The sequence below is a fragment of the Mustela erminea genome, chromosome 3, assembly GCF_009829155.1.
Source record: "Mustela erminea isolate mMusErm1 chromosome 3, mMusErm1.Pri, whole genome shotgun sequence".
Classification (NCBI taxonomy): domain Eukaryota; kingdom Metazoa; phylum Chordata; class Mammalia; order Carnivora; family Mustelidae; genus Mustela; species Mustela erminea.
In genome coordinates this window covers 100707781-100723646 of record NC_045616.1, presented here as the reverse complement: position 1 = coordinate 100723646, position 15866 = coordinate 100707781, and the positions used below count along the sequence as shown (strand labels likewise).

Below are 15866 nucleotides of genomic sequence, written 5' to 3'. Positions count from 1 at the left end.
AGCCTGGCCCTGAGAAGAGGGTCACCCCTGACTTTGACAAAAGCTTAAGGCAGGGGAAAGAGCGCTGGTGGGTTACAGCTGGCTCCCCGCGAACGAGAGAGCCTCTTCTCCTTTCTCTTCTCTTCTACTTCCTTTTCCCCATAAAGGAGTTTCGGTGACCCAGTTCCCAGGATGTAGGCAAAGCTGACACATGGCAGTAGCGGTTCTGCTGTGTGGTTGAGCACAGAAATGGGTTCAGAGATCAGCCCAGACCCTCAACACACAGTCCCTCAACTTCCAGCTCTTAGGGAGCCTGAGGAACAAAACAGCCAGTGGCCACGCCTATTGCAGGAAACAAGGGAGGAGGAGGAGGAACCTTCCTCTGCCAGCCCTTTCACTGGGATCATCCCCATTTTACAGATGAAGACAGGGACTTGAGAAAGAGATGGAGTTGTCCTGAGACCCAACAGCGGGGGAATGAGGAAGGCTCAAACCACACTCAGGACTCCTGGTCCCAACGCTCATGCTTTCTCCATCCCCCCAGCACATGGTGAGTCTCAGAGTTGCTGGCTAAAATGGTCAGCATCCCTCACTGCCCCTCCCGGGGTTCCTGTCCACAAGGCTTTTCCCAGCCAGCAGCAGGGAGGTAGATATAGAAATAAAGGCAGCATCAGTCACCACACACAGTTTCTGATGATCTGTGAATTGGGGAAGTCAGAACATGGGAGAATCACTATTGAAGCTGGGATTGGTTGAGCTTTTCATGTTCACACACATGACTGAACACCTACTAGAAACTTGGACAGTGGGGCTGAAGATGAAAGGTCCAGCACCTGCCTTTAGTCTGGGAGACAGACAAGTCAACTGAGAGTTAACCCCTGGAGGTCAGGGCCTCGGAGCTGTAGGAGCTGGGAGGGGCTCCACGATCCTGGGAAGCCTCAGAGACAGCTTCCCACAGAAGGTGATGCTCGAGCAGAACCTTGAAACAGAAGTAGAAGTTGATCGTCAGCAAAGAACATAAAGACATCTCTAGCAATGGGACACGGGCAAAAGCACTCATGGAAGTGATGGCAGGTTTGTGTGTGTGTGGTCGTTGGTACTCTATGCAGGAGACAGAAGTGGTGAAGAGCACTGTCACTCATTACCTGTAGTCCTCACAGCAGTCCTGTGAGGATGCTGTTACAGACTTGTTTCACAGAGGAGAAAACCGAGGTTCAGAGAGGGTCTGAGCAAGGCTTCCTATAGAGAGAGTAGTGCTGAAACTGGATCTGGACCATGGGTGGCTGAATATATTCTAACACCCTCAATGTGAAAAGATGAGATTCAGATTCAAATTCAGATTCTAGGCGTATTATAATCAGAATACTGTTGACTGCCAGGATCAGAAACCCAGTGGAAAGAGGCTGGAAGGGGGAGGTGCCTGGGTGACTCAGTTGGTTAGGCATTCAGCTCTTTATTTTGGCTCAGATCATGATCTCTGGGTCATGAGATTGAGCCCCGCATCAGGCTCTGCACTGGACGTAGAGCCTGCTTAAGATTCTTGCTCTCGGGGTGCCTGAGTGGCTCAGTGGTTAAGCCTCTGCCTCTGGCTCAGTCATGATCCCCGGGTCCTGGGATCAAGCCCCGCATCAGGCTCTCTGCTCAGCAGGGAACCTGCTTCCCCTTTTCTCTGCCTGCCTCTCTGCCTACTTTTGATCTCTGTCTGTCAAATAAATAAAATCTTTAAAAAAAAAAAAAAAGATTCTCTCTCTCTCCCTCTACCCCTTCCGCCACACTCATGCACATGTGAACTTGCTCTTGCTCTCAAAAAATAAATAAATAAAATAAAGAGGCTGGGATTGGTGGAGGTGGGGAACTGGCTCATAAAACTGAAGAAAACAAGGGTGCCTGGGTGGCTCAGTGGGTTAAGCCTCTGCCTTCAGCCCAGATCCTGATCTCAGGGTCCTGGGATCGAGTCCCACATTGGGCTCTCTGCTCAGCAGGGAGCTTGCTTTCTGCCCCCCCTCTGCCTGCCTCTCTGCCTACTTGTAATCTCTCTCTCTGTCAAATAAATAAATAAAATCTTAAAAAAAAAAAAAAAAAAACTGAAGAAAACAAGGGGAGCTTCAAGCATGGCTGGATCCAAATGTGCAAATGTCATCAGAAATATGCCTTTCTCCAGCTTTCAACTCAGTTTTGCACAGTATTCACCTCATTCTCAGAGTCTCCCAGTGGTGCCACCAGCAGCTCCAAGCTTATATCTTACCGTCTTAGCAACTCCAGTGAAAAATGTATCTCTTTCCTACTGTTCCAACAAAAAAGTTTCAGACTTTCATTGGCTGGGTGGGTCCTATGTCTGACTCTGTGAACGCACCTGGAGCCAGGGCAAAGAATAAGAGGTCAACCCCACCTCGCTCACCTGGGCAACGAGCGAGGAAGGCTGGCTTCCAAAGAATCAAAGTGCTGTTACCAAGAGAAGGGGAATAGATAATGGGAAGGTGAAAATGACAGTTGTTTACCATAAGCACTTACTGTGTGGCAAAACCCATATTATGTGCTCTTGAGAACCCCCATTAACATCCCCCAGCTTCCAGATTTAGGGCTCAGCAGGATGCACCATAGGGCTATGAAAGGGGCCAAAGAATATTAAACCTATAAAAATATTGGTATCTCTAGACTCTATAATGTAATAGAGTCTACACAGTATTGGAATTTAGCTTATTAGTGTCTCGTCCAAAATTACATTTGACAAGAATGGCAAACTAAGTAAAGGGGGCAGGCTCCACGCCACTAGACTTTATTATGTTGAATATGCATGCTAAAATTATTTTATAAGAGGCCAGAAATTCCACAAAGTGAGAAGGAAAGAGAATGAGGGGAGAAGGGGCAACTTAAAGCAAAGCAAGAAAAGATAGGAAAAGTTAGAAAAGGTGGGGCAAATATAAAACACAAAACCACACTGAAGAAATTAGTGAAAATTATCAGTAATCACAATACATGGTGTAAATGGAATAAACTATCCAAGTAAGAAAAACAAAGCTTGTCAGATTTTTTTTAAACCAAAACAAATGTTTTTAGAAGAAATAGACTTAAGGAAACAAAAATATTGAAAGTATAAGGAAAGTAAAGTACAATATGCTAGTCAAATATTAACCAAAGGAAATGTGGGTAGCTATATTAATATCAGACAAAGTGAATGTTAAACAAAAAATTTTACTAAAGATAGAGATGGTCACAATATTTTGAAAAAAGACTCTATTTACTGGGATAATAATAATTCTAAACACATAGGTACCTAATAAACTAGCCTCAAAAATACATAAAGTAAAATTGACAGAACTACAAAGAGAAATCAATCACAATCATCATAAATAAGCAATATTAAGAGTTTAGAAAGGATATTATTTTAGATGTCACAGAGATTAGGAAAGGGAATATGAATGCTGTAATCAATTCTATGCCCCAAACAAGGGAAAACTCAGAAAAGGGGGAAATTTTCTAGCAGAACAGAACTTGCCAAAACTGACTTGCAATGAGATAGAAAACTGGAATGGTCCTGTAACCATTAAAAATAAATAAAGTGAATGAAACACCAGTATGACATGGTTTTGCAAAGGAGTTCTATCAAATACTCTAGGAATAGATCATTCCAATTCTGCTCAAACTCTATCAGGGTTTTGATGAGGCCATTATCATGTAAATTCAAAAACAAGTATGAGAAGGGAAATGATTTAAAAAATGGAAAACAACTCAGATGTCTATCAACAGGTGAATGGATAAATAAATTGGAGTATTTTCACATAATAGAATACAGCAGTGAAAATGAACTATAGGAACATAAACAATTTAATCTCAAAAATAGAGTGTTCAACAACAATAAAAGGTAGCTAGAGGAAAAAAATCATAAAACATGATTTCATTTATATAAAAGGAAATCTGAATTTTAAATACTTTTGATTTATAGTTTTAATCCTTCTTTGGATTTTTCTGGGTTGTTTGTTTGTTTGTTTGTTTTTTACAAGTGGTGAATTTTTTTTAAATTCCAGAGTAAATTATATAAATTAATGCTTATTACCTAGGTGAAAATGATTGAGATGTATGTTGAGAGATTATGTATCCCAAAACCCACTAACGGCATTAAGTAATCAAAATTTTAGTATCTGAAACTGTGTATTAACTGATAAATAAGCCAATATTTTTCTCTTTTTTCTTTAAGATTTATTTATTTATTTTGGAGAGAGCATGCGGGACCGTGCTTGAGTGGGAGGAGGGACAGAGGCAGAGAGAATCCTCAAGGGGACTCCCCTCTGAGTGCAGAGCCTGTCTGGGGTCTGGGCTGGATCCCAGGACCCTGAGATCAGGACCTGAGCCCAAACCAAGAGTCAGACGCTTAACTGAGTGAGCCTCCCAGGTGCCCCACTAAGCCAGTATTTTTCAAGCCTTTGTATGCACTCAAAATGTCAAATAAGTGGTGAGCCCTTCCAGTCATGTTAAACTTGTGTTTGCAGTTATAAAATATTGTAAAAGTTGTTTTGTTTACAGGTATCAAGTGTTGAAGAGGGTTGTTACCGTCATAAAGTATAGCCAGTTGGTTGTGTTTACAAACTGTCATAGAAGGTTGTTTTGCTGACTATATTATTACCAGAAATAGTCTACCTCAAATAATACTCTGTGTTGGTATATTAGACAAAAATCTTTTTTTTTCTTTTTTTTCTTTTTTTTTAAAGATTTTATTTATTTATTTGACAGAGAGAAATTACAAGTACACTGAGAGGCAGGCAGAGAGAGAGAAGGAAGCAGGCTCCCTGCCGAGCAGAGAGCCCGACGTGGGACTCGATCCCAGGACCCTGAGATCATGACCCGAGCCGAAGGCAGCGGCTTAACCCACTGAGCCACCCAGGCGCCCCCTTTTTTTTTTTCTTTTTAAAGAGAGAGAGAGAGAGTGAGCCTGAGCAGTGGGGGAGGGGCAGAGGGAGAAGGAGAGAGAGAGAATCCCAAGACTGAAATCATGACCCTGAGATCATGACCTGACTAGAAACCAAGAGTCAGATGCTTAACCCACTGCACCACCCAGGCGCCCCTGGGCAAAAGTCTTTTGGTCGCAAGTGGTAGTAATTCAGTAGGAGAACCACTGACTGCCTTATTTCATGGGCTCCCAGCTTCTCTGTCTCATAAGAAAGGTGCAGCAGTCACGGGAGGGACCCTCTTTCTCCCTGGCTGTGTTCTGAACTCACCCCTCAAGCAGTCGCAGGTGCCACATGGAGAGGCATCTGGGAGGTGGGGCCCGATGATCGCCCTCCCACCCGGACCACATGCTGTGGGGAGTCGATGTTTGCCAAAGGAAGGCGTGTGAGGCAGAGAAAAGATTCATCTCGAGACAATTGTCATCCATGAACAGCCTTATTCCAGACAGACCATCCAGATTTAGCCCCAATTTAGAAAATGCCAATGCTGCTGAATCAATCGTTATTTTATAAAAAGAATGAAGCTATAATTTGCCACCCCCCTCTCTGCCAATAAATAAATAAATAAATAAAGTGTAGGCGGATCAACCCAGTAGGCTGTTTCGATACCTAAGTACTTGCTGGGACAAATCAGGTACTGGTAAATTCTGTCTCTTAACCTGAAAGGTGGTATCCATTTTAGTATTCTTTAAGAGTCTTTAAACCATGCACATTTGTTTTTTTATATAGTCTTTTGGGATGTATGATGTACTTCATTTAAAAATACTTAATGACATGGGGCGCCTGGGTGGCTCAGTGGATTAAGCCGCTGCCTTCGGCTCAGGTCATGATCTCAGTGTCCTGGGATCAAGCCCCGCATCAGGCTCTTTGCTCAGTGGGGAGCCTGCTTCTCTCTCTCTCTCTCTCTCTCTCTCTCTCTCTGCCTACTTGTGATCTCTCTCTGTCAAATAAATAAAAATCTTAAAAAATAAATAAATAAATAAATAAATAAATAAAAATACTTAATGACAGATCCAACATGTAACAAAGATATGCCTCAGAAGAGGAGTTATTTGTTTTGTTCATCTGTCTGTCCCAAAGTTTTTACAAGGAGCATGTGATATTTCCATAGTAATATTATTTTAAGGGATCTGTGAGCTCTTTAGAAGGGAGCCGGTTATTTCCTAGCCAAAGCTAGCTTTTCTTTGGTAATTTCAGGGAAAGTCGCTTGATCAGAGCTGCGTCTGGAATGTTAATCCAAGAGTAGATAACCTGCCTGGCAGCACGAAGGATGGGGTCTCTGAGGTGCCAGGGGTATAACCTTGAGGTCCAGGTGAGGGCCTGTGTTCCGGGGAGGGAAGGGCTGGCCATACCTCCAGGGAGTGCTTGGGCCACTGGCGGCCTTCAGCAGTGGCCAGGCTGGAGCCTACCTATGCACTGAGGGGATCTGGGGTGTCGGGGGCAGCTGTCATCTGTATCTTACAAAGTCAGGCATCCCAATCCATAACCCCTATCCATCTATCTAACAGATGCCAAAGGAAAGCTCGATGCTCTTCCCTCTCTCTATGTAGAAGGGAGGAGGAGCAGGGACATAGATTCTTCTGGCAGCCAGATGATTCTTCTGGCAGCCACCTTCACAGATGATCATGGGAGCTGAGGCCAGGTGTGATCTTCATGGACATCCTAGGAAGCACAGTGTCTCAGGACCAAGCAGTGGCTGGCTCCCAGCTTGAAGCTGACGAGGAAAGCTACCACTCCAGCCTAGGCAGGGAAGCCAGAAAGGAGGTAGCGGTCCTGGCTTTAGACAGAGCTGAAGCCAGATTTTTGTCTTGGGATGGCAGAGACCCCAGAAACAGTCTCTAGGGACACCACACAGTACTCAGCTTCTCCTGTGTTTGAGCTAAGTGGAAGCTGGGATGTGTCGGGGACTCAGAATGACACTCCCCAAACCACGGTTGCTTGCGCATTCCCTTCCCCATCCAGTCCAGCCCCTAGTCTTGTCCCACCTATATTATATGCTCTTAAATCTCTACACCAACTTGCTGTTTTCACTAAAATATATGAGGAAACTTTATACTGTCACTATTAATGGAAACAGTATCATTGGTGGAAAATAGAAAGAGCTCATGAGCATAGATACAATCGCACGAAACAATGTCATCAAAGTTGGACCAGGCCCAGTTGCCTGCTTACATCTCTGAGCCTGCCTCCTGTTCTCTGTTCTAAAGGGAGATCTGCAGGTGTTGGGTGCGGAAGACACAGGAGCGCCACACTGAGCCTTTCCTTCTGACTTGAAATAAAGATGATAAAGGAATTCTTACTGGCTGAAAGCAGCTAAAGAGAAAAGCTGGTCTGCTATCTGTACCTTAGCAGGCAATAGCTCCAAGGAACTTTGTATGCCCCGAAGGGAAGGAAATCTCTTCTTCATAAAAATGTCTGCCAAATAGCCTGTTTAAAAGCTTTCCTACCAAGCTTTTGGCTAACTCACTGTTCGAGATCTATTGTTTGATCAGATTGACTCCGTGGACATTAACTGAGTAACTATTATCTGCCAGCTGTAATTGCCGGGGGGCTAGTGCCTTGCCTTTGGGGGAGCACACATTCTAATGGAGACGGATGTGCTCACAACTGATTGTAAGGCAAGGCTGAGTAAATCTGGGCGTCTTTTCTCAGCCTCCCTTCAAGCCATGCAAGGAATCATTTCACTGAGAGTGAGAAACAGCAAACACTAATTGGGCTCCTGGTGTGAGCCAGGCAAGGTGTGGCATACTTTCGTATATATCTTATAACACTTAGTCCTTCCAAGAATTGGAAAGGTGGCTGTTTTTTCCCCCACCTAGGGTTCGGAGGAGTTAAGGGGCGCACGGCATGCTGGAAGCAGGCGTGAGATCTGAGAGCAGGTCTCCTGAATGCAGCCCTCGATGTCCTTGCGGCACGTGGGCTGCCCTGGTGGCCAAGGAAGGGTTCCCCCACCCCACCCTTCCCCGGGCTGGCTCAGAGGAAGCAAAGGCCAGAGGGTGGGCCCTGGGCCCGCTGGCCTTGCTCCATGGTCCTGTCAGCCCTGACCTATGCTTGTGTCTCCTCAGGAAGCCCGCGCTCTCCAGTACGCTGTGCTCCGGCAACCTTCTAAGCTGCTGCAAGAGTCTGTGGGGGCGTAGGTTCCTCCAGAGACACATGAGAGGCCCCTCAGAGGAGCAGCCAGGAGAGACGCTGTCCAAAGAGCCACTGAGGACACCACCCCAGGAAGCGGGGAGGACTCTGCCCTCCGAGGCTGTGTAGACCCGGCCCAGGACACACAAGATACTGCTTCTGGTCACCAAGATTGGACTCCTGGAGCCATTAAGGACCCAGAAACCCCCAGAGCCACCAAGGAGGCACCCTAGCCTGAGTCTAGGGACTCCTGGAGCACACAGTGGGGTGCTGGGGTCCTCAGGTCTATGCAGAGCAGCCCGGCCGGTGCTCAGCATTCTCAGCAGATGTTCAGAACTCTCCTGGGCATGGGTCCACTGAATCCCATGGGTTCAAAGCTCACGTTGGGGCTGGCCCCAAGTCTCAAGCCGAGATGGCTGGTACGGGGGGTGTGTGCACAGGTGTGTGCGTGGATTTGGCCACGCAGGAACACGCAGGCCCTCTGAGCGCAGCAGGGGTGTCACCATAAAGAGTTAGCCTGTCACTCCCTCACAGGTTGTATGGGATGAAGGCAAGGCAGGGAAAGGAAGAGAAGGGAAGAAAAGAAGGAAATTTGCCTTCACTGAGCACCTGCCGTGTGCTAAGCACTTGAACTGCAGGAGCTCACATAATCCTTTGAACCTGTGGCAAGAATCACCAACCTACTTTACAGAGGTAGAAACTGAGTGTCCAGGAAGACTGGGGTCCGCCCCAGGTCGAGCTCAGCTAGCACGCATGCCTGGCTCCTCGGAGGCCCTCAAAAGATAGTTGTTGAAGGAACAAAGGAATGGGAGTGTGGGCAAAAAGCCAGGCCTCAAGCCCGCATCCTTGACCTGACATTGCACTGCTGCTGAGGAGAGAGCAAGGTGTTGTCTTGACTCAGCCCACCCTTCTCTTAGCGGGGCTCCGACCTGGGGCCTGAGGGGTCCCTTCATGCTGCAGCACTGGCCCTCTCTGGTGCTTTCCATCAACAAGAAGGGGTGTGGAGTAGAGCCAACAGCAGGGGCAGGTTTGGGGGGGGTGGTGGGTAGTGAGCCAGAGGGAGAGCTTGCCCTGGGGGGTGGGGAGTTGACCACACAGTGTCCTCTGCTGGATGTGTGACCTTGGGTGGATCAGTAGTGATCTCTCTGAGCAGCTCTTGACTCCCACCCAAGAGGGTAAGATCCTCTTTGCTATTCACAGGGTTGTTGAAGAGACCCAAGGCGATGGGGGTGGTGCCACCCAGAGGAACGGGGTGTGCTTGGACTCTCCCCGATAACCACGGCCCCTCCCCGATCCCACTCCTCCCTTGGTTCCACGAACCCCCGGTGGTGTCCCCCTTCATGCGCACCCAGGCCTTCTGGGCCGGCTGGCGGCCGTCTTCTCTCCCGCTGTCCGGAGTGCCTGTCCCACGAGCCCTCTCTCCTCACTCTTCTCATTCACTTCTGTCCCACTGTGGCCTCGTGTGTACCCTCGTAACCCAAGTCACCAGGAGATTTACCTGTGACGAAATAACTCACAGGTTTGTGCCCGGAGCCCAGGCTTCTCCTGGGAGCTTTCCACTCCCAGCCGCATGCCCGACCCCTCTGCCTGGTGTTCCGAAGGGGCCTCTCTTCTAGCCTGTCCGCAACCGCACTCGGACCTTCTCCCTGCCCTGGTTCCTCTACCAGCTTCCCTGTCTCACACACAAGGCTGCCGCCGGCTTTGCAGCCTGAGGGTCAGCTCCTCATGGTCCATTTTCTCCCGTCCCAGCTGCACAGGTCCCAACTGTCTGCTTGATTCTCTCTTCCTGCCCTGTCCACACGCAGCCCCACTGCCATCCCTTGGGCAGGACAACTGAGATAGCTTCCTGACAGCTCTCGGCGTTCCCCACTGGCCTCTGCCCAGCCCACCCCCCGCCCCCACCCAACAGCCACAGCAGGCTAAGCAAAATGCTGCTGTGGTCACATGTGGCATGCAGGTGACCACCTTTCTCCTGGGCCACCAGCTCTGCGTGCTCAGGCCTGACATGGCCCTCTGGCCTCCTCCAGCCACACTGCCCTCTGTCTCTCTGCCCTGATCCTCCTGGCTTCTCCTTTCTGTTTGTTTATCCTCCCGCTCCTACCCGATGTAGGGCCATGCACAGAGCTGTTTCCATGACGTGGAATGCTTTTCCCACCCATCTAGCCATGAGAGCTTAACTGAAATACCACTTCTTAAGGAAGTCTTCCTTGACCCACCCCATTAGGTCAGGCCTCCCCCCCGACACACACACACACCACAACAGGCCTCAGAAGCCACTGCGTGTTTGTGATTTACAGTCATCTGTGTGGTTCCCTCCCCTTTGTCTGTCTCCCCCACTCAGGAGGCCATGGGCCCTGCCTATTTCTGCTGACCTTTGTATATCCAGCCCCTAGAAGGGTGTTTGGCACATAGCAAGGGCTTTAAGCAAGGGCTTTGGCAGTTTATCTGCCAAAACACCTGAAGGCATGATTTGCCCCATGACCCTCAGAGGTGCTCAATCTCTTGGCTGGGTTCCTTCTAGAAGCCCCAGAATCCCTTCCCTGAGGCAGGTGGGTCTCTAAGTCACAGCCAAGGAATTGGAGGCTTAAGATGTGGTCTGGCTAGTGGCAGCCTCATCTGGTTGGGGCTCCGGCCCAGCGTGTGCCCAAGAACCTTGCCCCCGGCATGGCAGGGGCCTCCTTTAGGTCTGGGCTGAGCTGCCCCCACCCTTCTGGAGGTTCTGTGGAGCCTCTGCTGGCTGCAGAAGTGGGGTACATGCTGTATAGAGGAGGGCAGCTTCTGCTGTGGGCCCCCAAACCCATGTTCTGCGTTACCATCATGTTCCAATAAAGCAATCAAAACAGATGCTGCCTTGCAGTTTTATTTTTTCACTTCCTGGTGAGGAACACTCCCCAAACTTCATCACATGGTGTGTCTTGATTTAGAAATGGAGTTATGGTAAAAGACTGGAGTAAAGGCCAACTCGGCAATTGCCTTAAAAAGTCAAGGAGCTCTCAAAGGGACTGGAGAAACCCCACACCAGCAATGAAGGACGGGTTGTCAGAAGGATCAGGCCCTTGTCCCGCTGGCCCCGCGGGCCAGGTACATGGTGGACTCTCGGTGCGGGTTTGCGGAAGGCCACGCTTCCGCAGTCATCAGCTGCACAGATGCCCGTGTTAGGGAAGAGAAAAAGATAGCTTTCAAATGGAAAACTTGGTGGTTGAGGGAGTCTGCAGCTGGGTAGATGGTTGAGGAGCAAGTAAGAGGCCACCAGACCAAGAAGAGGTTCATGGATTTGGGGCCAGGAAGGAATCCCAAAGTCACCAATGAAAGGGTTTGAAAGTTGAAGAGAGGGAGCTGGCCAGATTCGAGATCAGCAGTGACAGTGTCCCCTCAAGAGGGAAGGGAGGAGACCAGAGGAGGCTGCAGAGTCCTGAACTTTGGGCCTTGCAGCAAATACAAAAAGGCATACCTCAATGACAGAGAAGTGATTATGAGTTATCTCAGTCAAAGCTTATAGGAACTGACTGGCTCAAAGTGTTTTTTTTTTGAAGACTTTATTTATTTATTTGAGAGAGAAGATGAGCAGGGTGAAGGGCAGAGGGGGAAGCAGGCTCCCTGCGGATCAGGAACCCGATGTGGGACTCGACCCCAGGACCCTGAGATCATGACCTGAGCCAAAGGCAGATGCTTAACCAACTGAGTCAACCAGGGGCCCCTCAAAGTGATAGGGGTTTTTTCAGGGAAGAAAGGACAAAGCTGTGTTAAGGGAGGCTTAGGAAAGTTGAGAGTAGCTGATGGAGTCTATAGCTGGTTGGGAGAAAATGATAGTCTTTATTCAGTGTCCCCTGAACTATAGCAATGGGGGATGATGAATAGTGGGGTGCTATATAGGCAACCAGCCAGGGCTGGAACCTGGGAATCAGAATTTCTAAAATCCTATTCCAACAGGTGTGGATTCCACCAATAGGAGCCGAAGAGGAGCAAAGCCATTATTGCTAGTTAGACAAATGGGGGAGGAGGGAAAGGAAACCAGGGCGTCCAGAAGGGCTTACCTCAGAGAGTGAGAGCAGGCCCCCAAGGCAGCTGCCTTGGGAGCATGGAAGAGTCTTCATGAGGAGGGCCTAACGTGATGAGGTCTGTGTTATGGAAAGTTCATTCAGACTCTAGTTTGGAAAATCCAGGAATGAGAAGGTCTGTTACAGAGTGGTCATTCATTCTCCAGGTGAGGGAGCAGCCCCACTGCTGGGGAGGGTGGGCGGTAGGATTTTATTAGGATCTATCTCAGGGTCTACAGCAGACCCTGGGCTCCATGCTGGGAACCCAGAGGAGTGGACCCCTCCTCTTCCTTCAGAGATTCTGGCCTGGAACTGAAATTACCAGGGAATCATGGAAAGAATGGAACATGGGGGCCAGCACTGGGGTGGTCGAGGCCTGACGGAAGGTGCAGGGTGCGGAGCGTAGGAGGACGTGGCCATGGCAGCCATGACCTTCTGAAGGGATACGTCCCTGGGGCGTGCTGGGGCCGTGCTGAAACTTAGAATTGTGGAGGGTGGGTGGGAGCACTCAGAAGCCTGGACTGAGGGAATCCATTTGGAACCCATCTCAGCCTAGCAGCCAGCAATTCGCTTCGCTGACCCAACTCCCTCTGGAGCTTTGAGGGCCAATTTATCGTCTTCACTGTCCAGTTGAGGGATCTCTTTCCAGGCCACCCAAGCAGGAACTGACAGCCAAGGACACAGACCTCTCAGGATTCCAAGCATTCCAGTGACAATTCAGGAGACTTAAATGGTCACTAACAGCCTAGAGGGTGACTGGGAGAAAGTCTCCCACACCCAGCCAGCAGCAACAAGGCATTCATAATTTATTGTATTTTGGAGATCTTTGCAGGTGTTGGTATCATGTTCCTGATCTCCCCACTCGGGGTCACAGAACACAACATGGCTTCTCTCAATGTCCTGAGATGGCACTGGGCTAGGCCGAGCATTGGCCCAGCTGGGCCAAAGCCCTCACTTGCTGGGGCCTTGCCAGGGCTCTATCTAGGTGTCCAGTAGTCCTGGAAGGATTCCCAAGGAAATACAGCCCCAGAGGGACCTGCAGCCTAGGCTACGTGCCTCCCAGTTGACCCCATCCTTTGCTTTCAGCTGACATTTATATGAGCCCCTTCCTGTGCCCAGACATGATGTCACCCCCTCCACAGACAAGAGCTCATTTCTTCCAGCAGTCAGCCCTGGCAGGTAGAGGTTCACATCCCCACCAACTGGGGCCTGAAGAGGGTCACAAAGTGCCCAGAGTTAAAAGCCTAAGTATGTGACACAGCTGAGGTTCCAATCCAGACCCGCTTCTCTTCAAAATTGTGACATTACAGAGAAAGCTGGAGTCCTTCTGACCACCCCTTCCCACCCCTTCCTCTAGCAATTCTCCCTGAGGACACCACTGCTACCCAGTTGCCTGTGTGGTGTTCGGGTCAGTTTTGTTTGCTTCTCAACACAACTGTTATACTCTATGTACTGAATTCAGCAATATGTCTTCAAGGTTCAACCCCATTAGCCCATAAAGGGCTCCTTCATTATTGCTAACCATCAGAGGATGTGCCGTGCTGTCCCCCGAGCCAGGAACATTTGAGCCATTTCTAATTTTTAGCTGTTTAAACAAGACTACGTTGATCGTCTGACAATACTTCCTTGTGCACATATGCAAGTGGGTTTTGGTGGCGGTGGCGTGTGAATATGTTTAGCATACCAACAAGTGTAATTCTGGAACTGGAGTGTACCTGTTGCCCACTAGCCTTGCAGAGAGGCACAGATCCTCCAGGCTCTCAGCAGCAACCCTGGGGGTGGAGGGCCTGGCTCCCTACAGCCCCACCATCCCTTCTGTGTCTTTTCTATCATGCACTGTGGCTTCTTTCTTCCCCTAGAGGTTAGAATATTCTCCCCAAGAGATGTCCTACCTCTAGTGAGTACAGGACAGGACTTTTAACTAGAAGAAATTCTCAGAACGTTCCTTGGGTTCACCCCAGGCTTTCCATGAGCTCTACGAAGCCTTGCCTTCCTCCTGTGGGTCTCCATGGAAGAAGCCAACCTGTCCAAGTCACACAGCTGGTGAGAGACTGGATTCAATCATGATGGCCACAGTAATGGTGCATAACAAGCATGCCCACACCCTCTCAGAAAATGATAGTAAGCATTTATTTAGCTCATGAATCTGCAGGCTATCTAACCCAGGATGGGCTCTGCAGGGTGGCATAGCTTTGTTCCACATGCCTCCCATCCTCCGTCATCTCTTGGGACCAGCAGGCCCACCTAGGCATGTTCTTGTTGTGGAAATGGCAGGGACACACAAGACTGTAAGCCCAGCGGTACAAGCACATTTCAAGTTCCTGAGCATCTTGCCCACAAGCACATTAGCCAAAGCGAGTCCCACAGCCAAGTCATGGGTAGAGAGAGTAAATCTACTCCTCCAATGGATTAGAGATCAAACCAAACTTGTCCAGATCTCAAGGGATCAAGATACCCCAGGTGTCATTTTGGTTATACAGGGGTAACAAAATCTACCTTACAGGTTGAGGTTTAAGATTAAGGATTAAGGGGCGCCTGGGTGGCTCAGTGAGTTAAAGCCTCTGCCTTCGGCTCAGGTCATGATCCCACGGTCCTGGGATCGAGCCCCACATCGGGCTCTCTGCCTGGCGGGGAGCCTGCTTCCTCCTCTCTCTCTCTGCCTGCCTCTCTGCCTACTTGTGAACTCTGTCAAATAAATAAAATCTTTAAAAAAAAAAAAAAGATTAAGGTTTAAGGTTTAAGAATTAAGGGACATGATCAAAAAAGGCATCTGATGAATACATAGAGACAACAATTATTTGAGTGAATTTTCCTCATGGTTACATCCTCAGAAAATGGCCCTCTCACAAATGCCTCACACAACCTGATAGGTTTTTCCAATGTGAAGATCACGTCTCACACGGCATAAAATGCTAAACACTGGGTGGGTCTAAGCAGGTGTTTCCAACAGTCTGAAACAGTTTCGACTCACATCACAAATGAGAAGAGGAGGAAATGTATCTTCTCCATTCTCGGAGCTTACGTCTCCCTTGAAACATGACACTACAGATAGACTCAGCCCAAGGTAAACTGTGGTTTGAGCCAGCCAGCCAGAGCAGGAGCCCTGAAACAACATGAAGGCAACCACAAATATGTTAACTCAAGTTTCCACAGCCATTCTTCCATCGTAGCTGGCAAATCGTGCATTGACCCCAAACTCTCAACAAAGTAAATGACTCTCCGTTGTGGAATTTTGAAAAATATATTGCTGCACTGATCCTTCTCTGGATTTTTTTTTTAATATTAAGGTATAATTCATAGACCATCAAGTCATCCTTTAAAGTACACAATTTTTAGTATATCCACCAGGTCACGCAACCATCACCACTGCCTGATTCCAGAACATTTCCATCATCCCAGAAAGAAACTTCATACCCATCGGCAATCACTCCCCCGGCCCCCGACAACAGCCAATCTCCTTTCTGTCTCTATGGATTTGACTATTGTGGACATTTTGCTCTACACACATGCCTTCAGAGCAAGCTTGTTGTCCACCGCGACAGCTGCTGAAATTCCAAAACCCAGTCATTCCTGCTGCTTACCAATAAAAAAAAAAAAGTATTATCTAAAATTAAAACTCTTTACTATGCCTCCCACTAGTTATTTGATTTGGATCCTCCCAAAGGCAGCCTAAGAAAGGAAAAATAACCACCAAAAAAAAACACAGAAAATGTTTTGCTGAGTATTTTCAGAACGGAATCGCTGGGACCAGAGACGTGAATGCGTGACTTTCTTTCTG

At 48.4% G+C, this 15866-nt stretch overlaps 1 protein-coding gene across 3 annotated transcripts in view; it reads left to right on the top strand.

Moving 5' to 3' along the window:
- Positions 1 to 10895, top strand: part of HRH2 (histamine receptor H2) — a 54865-nt gene extending 43970 nt beyond the window's left edge. For 2 of the 3 annotated variants that reach the window (XM_032336978.1, XM_032336977.1), the window contains one exon: positions 7988 to 10895. In XM_032336978.1, coding sequence (XP_032192869.1) covers positions 7988 to 8180 — 193 coding nt within the window. In that variant the 3' untranslated portion in view covers positions 8181 to 10895. The remainder of the gene's footprint in view (positions 1 to 7987) is intronic. The other variant, XM_032336980.1, reaches the window with a different exon arrangement.
- The last annotated feature ends 4971 nt before the right edge of the window (positions 10896 to 15866 follow it).